Here is a 9660-nt window from a genome sequence, read left to right as displayed (position 1 = left end):
AAAAACAAAAAAAAAAAAAAAAAAAAAAGTAAACCCTAACTAAACCTGAGAAGATGAAAATCGACGGGGGGAGAACGTCGGAGACGAAAGAGAACGGCGAGAGTTCCGATCAAGTGGTGATTGAAGTTGTGGAGAGGAGAGCCCTCAAGAAAGTAAAAAAGATGGAGAAGATGATACTGTAATTTCCCGTACTCGTGAAGCTTGATTTCTCTCCCTTGCTTCTCTCTCTCCCTATGATGAGATGGAAGCTGATAAAAAAAAAAAATTATAAATGGGCCGTTAAGGGACTTTAGTTAGTCGGTTAATAGTAAATGGGCTTGGCCGAGTTACTTTATTGTTTTTTTCAACCTTGGCCCAATGTTCCTCGGAAGAGCATGATGGGTTTCCTAGTTTGATCAAGTAGAGTTTTTTTGTTTGTTTTTGTAAGTTGTCGGCAACCAGTGAGATGCGATGCAACCAACAATGTGTCAATGGTTCAACGACAAGTTATGGCGATACTTTTTGACGATTAGAGAGGGTCAACAAGTTATATCACTAAAAAATATACACATCAAAATCAAAAAATGTTGGTCGTTGGAGATGTCTACAACAATTATGAAATAAACAGGATTTGGTTGTTGATAGTTATTGCTAAAGAGTATCAACAAAACATCATTGATTGTCGCTATCGCTAACGGCTACGAAATCGTAATATACGCTATAGTTTTGTGAGACTGTATGTCGAAATTAGACTTTCTTAAAATTTGAATTTTCTATTTGTTATGTCAATTCTAGTATAAAATATAACTGATGAAATCCATTTTTTTTTTCACACCAAAAAAAAAAAGAAATCCATTTTTTATCAAAATAATGACGTCTTTATCCAAAAGAAAACAGAATGACGATTAATTAAGTGTGTCATTTTTGAATTTTGAGTTTCAAAGTTCGATTGTTACAAGGTTTTTGTTAGAAATATCGTGTTATTTTTACCTCTACACAAGTTGAAATGCAAAGTCGTGTCTCGAGACAAGAAGCCACTTAGCCACATACTAATTCTGTTATCTACCACGAAATAATTTTTTATCTCCACAATACGTAACTATTGAAGTTGAACGACAACATCGAGCATTAATACTAGACTTCGATAAAACAACAAATTGAAATTGCTAGCATTTAATATTACAATAAATGAAACATGTGATATCACAAGGAACAGAACATCTTAAAATCTGAACTCCTTTTGATGATGCATGGCATTGCATATATATCCCATATCACATTACAGGAATATATGCTCATACAATAACTTTTCAAATATACATGTGTATACTAAATATAAAATAATAGTATAGTACATAAATGGTTAATAATAAATGAGTTCACTTGTGACACCAACCAAACATTTACTCAACCTAATACGTCATACATAATAGGACTTGACTTACACTCGCCAGTACAATGTTCAACTCTCCATTAATAGAAATCATAATTTATTGCTTTCTTTGTTTTCTGTGCAATATATTTTCGATCATGAGATGAAAATCAGATCATCTACAGCCTAGCTATTTTTCAAACTACACAAAATAATTTATGATATAGGAAAAATAGAATATCAAAGCAAGACCGCCATAACAACAACTTGGACCTAATTACACTTATATTTTATGGACTTTGTTCTTATATACTTCCTCTAATAACTCTCATTCTTAAAACTGAAAATAGACAACTCGAGCAGTACTATCAACGAACTTTATTGAAAGAATTGAAGTACGTAAGAGACTCATTTGTCAGAGAAAAAAAGAGCTTTATATGAGAAAAGTTGCACGATAAAGATCTAAAATTCCGCTACACATACACACAAAATATATAAGTTGCAAGCATAAATGATCTATATGACTAAAATGATATCACGAACCTCAAAGTCTAATGATTCGAATTAATAAATAAACAGTGAAAATCCCAATGCATTGGTCAGGCCGCCAATAATTTTCTCAAACATATTACTAGAAAACATCGAAACCTTATCTTATACACTCCACGATTATATAGGACCCTAATAAAACACATGTTTGTAGAAAGCTACCTAAAAGCAGTGATTAACAAAAGAAAGGGTAAAACATAAACCATACGATGAGCAAGTACTTAATTAAGTAATCACAAGAGTGAAGTTATAACAACAATTTAACTTAACTAAGGACTAGTAGAAGCTAGATTTTCAGTGGTGGCGTTATTAACGTCCTTATTACCGAGCTGATCTACATTGTCATTAATGTTGTTGCTCTTCTTGGATAAATGGTGTTTGTTGTTGTGCATCCAAACTTTAAGGACTCTTCTCATGATTCCAATCTCTTGACAAAGCTGTTGAACATCAGACTCCTCTTGTCTTTGCATCTTCCAACCAACTCTCTCCGCAAAACTCATCATCTTCTCCTTTTGTTCTTGTGTGAACTTTGTCCTAAACCTCTTCTTCTGATTATGTCCGTAACTATACGGTGGTGGTGGTGGCGGTGGTGGATGTCGGAATGTCAAGCTTCCTCCACCGTCTTCTTCCATGAGATCTTCTGACTCTGAGTTGGATCCACCGGTTGCGACGCCAATTGGCATTATCATTTGTTGCGGTAATGGTGATTTGATCATCTTGTGGTGAAACATGAGTTTTCTCTGCGGCGGAGGTGGTTGGTGGTGGTTGAGGTAAGGGGAAAAGAAGGTTTTTTCTTCACCTTCGATTTCTCTTCTATGGAAGTTTCTATGGCAGTTACAAGCTGAGCATGTGAGAGCTTCAATGGAACCATCTTCACCACTTGGCATAAACTCTCCACAACCATCAATGGCATTGCCTCCCTTGGAAGCTGCATGATTCTTTAGGCATTCCTTGTACTTGATCACCACAGGTTTCTCTTTCTTGATGTTGTTGTTGTTGCTGACCATGATGTTGTAACCCACATGATGATGATGATGATGATGATGAGAGTAGTCATGATTTTTGCCAAGACCGTTACCATTTGAGGAGACTTGTAGTGGGTTTGGAGTAGTAATGTTGAGAGATGTTGGAGCAGAATTGGCATGATGATGATGGATCATATTCCCAAGCCCACCTCCACTATTACCGTAGCTAGTATTTATTGGAGTGGGATCTTCTTGACTTGCAATCTCCATTCTCTAATTGAGCTCTCTGCTACAGAAGAAGTCACGGTTAATTGAAACTTGTTTATTGGATTTGGAAAAGTGTTTCTTAGTTTGGGGACAAAGACGACACTAGTTAGGAAGAAAATACAAGAGTAAAGATAACTAGTTGAGTAAATATCATATGATTAAGCAACAAATTAAAAAGGAAGAGCTTTCTTCACTACTCATTAAACCCATTTCTTTAATAATTTCCTCCAAACAAAAAGCAAAAACCCTAGTTTAAGAAGGTCCATAAAGATAGAGAACAAAACGGAAAAATACAAAAGAAAAACTTATTGCAAGCCTGCTTAAGCAAAAGCTGACAAACCCACTTGAGAAATAAAGGTCTTCTTATTTCAAGTAGAAGAAATAAAAAAGGTTGATGATAAAGAAGAAGACTAATTAATATTTCTTGTATATATCTTCAGAACAAAACTGTTCTCTTCAAATCTAATGAAATGACTGAAGAAATTAAGAGCACATACCCTCACAACCAGAAAAAGCAGTTTCTCTTAAAATGCTTCTAAAAATCAAAAGTTTTCTTGAGAATAATCTGAAAGAAGCACCTAAACCACAAGGATCTGATAAATAGAGAGAGGATATGGTATGGAGTGTATATTTAGTTAGGGTTTTAAAAAGTTAAGAGACTTTGAAAAAAGAAAATAATGTGAGAGAGAGAAGAGAACTGCAGGTAGAATTTGGATGTGAAAGCACTCCTTAAACTAAGGGCTTAGTAGTGAAGCCTATAAAAGTACTATAAAGCATCAGAGAGACCTATGAAACCCATAGCCATAGCTAAATTATTTCCTCACTTTTCTACGGTCAAAGAGAAAAAACATCATTAGTTAATTACATCACTTTGACCTAGTTTTCATTTTATTAAGGCATAGGATAATTCTATTAATAATCTATCTACCAAATTTAAATTTTGGACAATAGTATATCGACAACAATGATAGAAATCCAGTATGCTAAATCATTCAATTTAGAACATTTAGAAAAAAAAGAAAAAAATGTACAATATATTGAAATATCAAAATAATCATCAGTGTATCTGAGTTAATAGTAATACTGAATATAAGAGTTTCATATTCACCCAAAAGAAAAAGAAAAAAAACTAAAAAAAGAGACAAGTATTAAGGATTATGGGAGATTGCTTGGCTTTCACTATCAGACATCAAATTTACAACAGTGTATAGAAACCGTGTCAGATAATTAGTGGGAAGAGTATTGACGCAGATAACAAACCGGAAGTCATAATAATTAACAATATCTCATCTTCGTTCCAAAACACTAAACAAACAAATAAAAGTTTGGTATCAAATAGCTAGTTACAACGATTAGCGAAAAATTAATAATAATAATCATCCTTTTGATTGGTTGCTTTTTCTTTAGTTAATATGATAGAAGGCTGCTGATTGCAAAATCATTTAACTTTGAGCCTTTAGAACAAACAAATAAGATTTTAATAAATAGACACTTTAAATTTTTCATATTTTTTGGCATATAATTCCCACTTAGTCACCAATATAGTCACATGACAAATGCATACTTTGCAGCTAATTTAACTTGAAAAGTAAACCATACTCCTTCCGCTTTATAACAATTGTCGCTCGACATCATATAAATATATATATATATATATATACTTCAAAAGTGTATATGTTATTATATGATTTTGATGTAACTTTTGACAAACAAAGATCTCATTTATCAATAAATAATAGTAAAATATGTAAAACGAAATAGAATTCCTATAATTAATCTATTTTGTAAGCTATAACTAAATAAAAAAATTTTGCTTTTTCAAAAAATTGTGTTAAAAGTATTAAAAATGATACTACTTTAACACGACGAATGTTCAAAATATGACTGAAATTGCTAAGCTAGTTAAAGTTAGACATATTGTTCCTTGACCCATAATCATATCGATAATTATCCTTCACCATTAATTATGTCACGTATGATATTTAGCTTCAAGAGGTTGTCATATGTTGCATGTGAGTTTATATGGTTTACTTGAAGTTAAAATTAATTATGGGCCTACGAAATATGTCGCACTTATATATGATCTTCTCCGATCCTTTACCGGAACATATAACTGTAACCAAAGAAAAAAAAAGAGACAAAAGATAAAACAACAGAAGAAAAATATCATAATTAAATTAACTTCAAGTTTTGTTGAACTCAAAATCTAGTTTATTAAAGAAAATGAAATTAATTTAAGAATACAAATGGTCTAAAGAGAATTGTAAAATTTGGCCACTAACTACCGAATTGCTAGTGAGCAGTAACCACCATTCAGGTCTTAATTAAACAGAAAACAAAACACTTACTTAAGAAATAAGCGTAGTTCACTTTACTTTTATCTTCTTTAATTTGTATTTGTAATCTTCTTGATTATATTTGTTGTCTATATTCTTGTGGACTCTGGTAAATTCCTTCCATTGTGGCAGGTTTCAAAAAATCTATTGTATTTTCTTTGCACCTTACGATATCAAAACAGTGGAAAATAATTAGATATATAATTTATTTTTCAAAAAAAAAAGAAACAAATAAAATAAAGGGACCACAAGAATAAATGACGTTAGGTTTAATGGTCCAAAAATTGTATCACAATTTTCAAGATGGTCGTGCCTTTCGTGGTCTAGAAATTGTATCACAATTTACTTTTTTTTTTTTTCAATTCTGTTTTTGTTTTTTCAAAATTATACTTAGGTTTAATGGTCCAGAAATTGTATCACAATTTTCAACTTACTTTTTTCAAAGTATAATTTTGAAAAAAAAACAGAATAAAGGGTGAAAATGCTCGATAATAATTTAATATTCCTTCTAAAATTCATTTATATGATCTTCTCATTATATAATAATAGTATTTCTTTTTTTTTTGTATTATGAATGAATAATAATTTATACCACACGTTTTGCATGGTACAAGCATTGTCACATATTATATTTGTTTATTGAAATTTGTAATATTAATTTATTTTATTTTTAAACAAAACAAAACGTATAAGTTTATAGGGATGGAGAGATAGGGCTAGCCGGCATTAATGCTTGCACCATGCAAAACAAGGTGTTGATCAGGAGGCTGAAGCTAGTTGATATTACGGATATCTTTGTGTCCATATGGGGATCGAGAATTTGGTTCACGGATATCTTTGTGTCCATATTACGTAGATGAGAAACGGTTAGGAAAGCTAGTTGGTGGGTTTGAAACTCTGAATTTGGTGTAAGTAGAAAAATTAAAGGCTGAAAGATTTTTGAATTCCAACAAACCCTTAAATCTTCAAATTTTAAGGATTTGAATAGTGAGCCTTCAAATATAAGGGTGCACTATAGAAACCCTCAAATAATTTTACAAATTTCATTTTAGTCTTTGTAATATATATATCTTACAAATAATTTTATCAAATTCAATTGTTATAAATATACCTATATAAATTCAAACACACTAAATTAAAATTATTGATATATAAAAGATATACCATTTACAAAATATTTTTTAACAACAATAATGCAATAATTTATCATATATGGGAGCACTATGAAAATAGTTATATTGAGTAATTTTATTCTTTTACATGTAATTTCTTTTATGTTTTTTGAAAATTACATATTATTTTTTTTATCATATAAGGTACTGTATTTTTTAATATTGTTTGATATAATTTTTTATTGTGTTATATATATATATATTTATATGAAAGTTTTAATCATTATGTATGTAATTTATATTATCATGTAACTTTTATTACGTAATAATGTGTGTTGTATAATAAAATAAAGAATATTTTATATTGTATAATATAGAAAATATATGTTATAGATTTATTTATGAGTTTCTATCATTATTAGTGAATTTTGGAAACATTAAGGACTATATTGCAAATTAATTAGTTTTAAAGATTTTTTTGAGGGGTTATTGTTGGAGTAAACCACCCTCAAATGTTCATTTTAATGATTTGCTCTCTTAGAAATGAGGAGTTTTGTTGAAGATAATGCCCTAATATGGGCAAGAAGAGTAATTCCACCATCATTGCTATTGAAGAGACTTTCACAATCATCGTCATATTTTGATGTATGATTGACAATGTTTACCCCAGTTTCTTTATTTATATTAATGTGACAAAAATAATAAAAGACAATATAATTATATATTATTTTGTTAAGAATTAGTACGTTGTTTTTGCATTGACAATATAAAGCAACACATTTTGTGAACATATTTAAATATAAAAATGATAATTTATTATGAAATAGATGAGTAAATACGCAATAACATAAAACGTTTTCATTATTTTATTGAAATATTCATAGTTTTAAACACTTTTAAACAAAACAAACATATGAATTTATGGGGATTGGGATGGGGATTGGGTTGGAGATAGGGCTGAGGCAGTGCTTGTAGTTGTACCATGGAAAACAAGGAATTTGACCTAGAGGCTAGAGAATTTGGTTCATAGATATCTTTGCGGCCAGGTTACGTAGATGAGAAATTGGCTCGGTTAGGGAAGCTAGTAATCGGTGGATTAGTTCTGTTTGGGTTTGAAAATTTGAATTTGGTATAAAAAGAATAGGGTCGGTCTTAGCTTGAACAAGATCAAATGCAAGAAGAAGTAGAGTAACCACCACTGCTATTGCATAGAGTTTCATAATCATCTTCATATTTTGATTTGTGATTAAAATTGTTTATCCTAGCTTCCTTATTTATATTGTTGTGAAAAAAATTACAAAGAACAATGTTATTGTTTTTGTTGACTTCTATTAAATGTTGTGCCATAAAAAAAGGCAATGTAATAGATCTGTATATCCAAAATATATCGATATAATTATATTAGTTGTATATGTCTTGATCCAATGGTGAGATGTACTTTGTAAATCAGTTTTTTATATATTTAATTGTGATAATTAAACCATATAACTTTTAGACATAAAAATATATATATGAATTTAGAAAAAATATTTATACATCTTTTAAAATTTATATGAAAAACAAACATATTCTTTCATGGAGTTACTTTATCATTTTCACTAAATTTAACAACCAATTGGGCGCTATATTGGGATTAATAAAATAGCTCCTGTTGGTTTTGTGTTTCTGAATCTACTAGGATTCAGAGTTTCTTAATTCAAATAAGATTATTGCATGTTGACAAAAGAAAAATAATCATTACATAAGATTTAAATCGCAAAAATATCAGGTTCACTGTTCTACTAGAAATACTGTGGCCAAGAAAATAGGTACATAAGTTCACTGTTCTACTATAGGGGATCCTAGCATGTACAGAAGTCATAACCACAATCACTTGGGAATAATCCACTTTGAAATTGAAAACAAATGTTACATTAAGCACTGTATATTCATGTATAGTGGAGGAATATCTCCTTTGTTATCTAAAACAAAAAAAAAAGAAGTTAATTTGTTTCTTTCTTATTTTATTCTGCACCCATTAGTTTAATGGAAACGCATGGATCCTTTTTTATCCAAATATATATATATATATATATATATATATATATATTCTATGAAGAATCTACATATTTCCCCTCAATCGACACAAGTGTACACTTGTCTTTTAATGGGATTTTTTTTTTTTTGGCAAACGTCTTTTAATGGGATAAGGCTGTAGATTTTAAATAAAATAAAAATGATTATCATTACCAAATAAAGAACTAAACTACTAAAAACACAAGAAACAATGTGCATTTGGAGGTTACAATGCAAGTAAAGAAAACATATTGCCTTGGAGTGATCCTATGAGCGATAAAAGGCAAAAGGGCGCATACTTAAACTAAAAAAATAAAGTACTACAATTTTTGTTATTACATGCATGCTTCGTTATTGTTCCTAATACAATTGTGTTTTTTTTTATTAACATGGCAAATCGATAGCATTATATAACCAATGTTTTACATGATATATATAAACCATTTAAATAAAACATTTGAAACAAATGATGAAAAAATGGAAGTAACTTCGTTTTCTAAACGGAAGCTTTACCGATAATAAAACAAAAATCTGATCAGTCCCTTCTTCTACTCGTAAAATTGTGTTTTATTTCCAAATTTTGTTAGCTAAGTGCTTCTTTTCTGTTTTGTATTTTTTTTTTGCTTGTATTTTTTTTTTTTAACATCTAACAAACTTCATTAATATAAACCAGAAGTATACAAGATTAGTAATAGGATTACAAATACAATTAATGGTTTGTGTAACAAAGAAACAAAAAGCAAATACTTAATCATTTTTGTTATCTCCATCAATCTGGTGTGATTATCTTGCTTAGAAATCATCTTCTTTTTATTGATGAAATACCGATAACGCATTCGAAAGTCGCAGGTAGCGATCCATTTGTTACATTGCATAACCTTCAAATTGATCGAAACTCTGTTAAAGTAAGAGATGTCATTGATATTGATTGTACTTAAATCCCATTTCTGTTGATATGGCCTATGCCGTCTTCTTCTAGTTCTCATATTATTTGCCATCCACTCCTCTGCAACATATTGTTTCCA

General features: G+C 30.1%; 2 protein-coding genes across 3 annotated transcripts in view; both read right to left on the bottom strand.

Moving 5' to 3' along the window:
• LOC104793842 (cullin-associated NEDD8-dissociated protein 1-like) overlaps positions 1 to 225 on the bottom strand; it is an 11016-nt gene extending 10791 nt beyond the window's left edge. The window contains exon 1 of the mRNA XM_019246245.1: positions 46 to 225. The gene's annotated coding sequence lies outside the window, so the exon portion shown is untranslated. The remainder of the gene's footprint in view (positions 1 to 45) is intronic.
• LOC104790034 (zinc-finger homeodomain protein 3) lies at positions 1988 to 3890 on the bottom strand. 2 transcript variants are annotated; one of them, XM_010515724.2, is made up of 2 exons: positions 3630 to 3890; positions 1988 to 3154 (listed from the first exon to the last, which is right to left on the bottom strand). In XM_010515724.2, the coding sequence occupies exon 2, from the start codon at positions 3133 to 3135 to the stop codon at positions 2170 to 2172; it is 966 nt and encodes a 321-aa protein (XP_010514026.1). In that variant the 5' UTR covers positions 3136 to 3154; positions 3630 to 3890; the 3' UTR covers positions 1988 to 2169. The 2 variants fall into 2 exon arrangements, with proteins under 2 accessions (XP_010514026.1, XP_010514025.1); XM_010515723.2 differs by having other exon boundaries at positions 1988 to 3151.

The sequence above is a fragment of the Camelina sativa genome, chromosome 6 (genome assembly GCF_000633955.1).
Source record: "Camelina sativa cultivar DH55 chromosome 6, Cs, whole genome shotgun sequence".
In the NCBI taxonomy this organism is placed as follows: Eukaryota; Viridiplantae; Streptophyta; class Magnoliopsida; order Brassicales; family Brassicaceae; genus Camelina; species Camelina sativa.
This window is presented reverse-complemented; position numbering and strand designations above follow the sequence as displayed.

Coding starts and splice junctions, on each gene's coding strand:
- LOC104790034 (XM_010515724.2), bottom strand. CDS start 3,135: ATGGAGATTGCAAGTCAAGAAGATCCCACTCCAATAAATACTAGCTAC.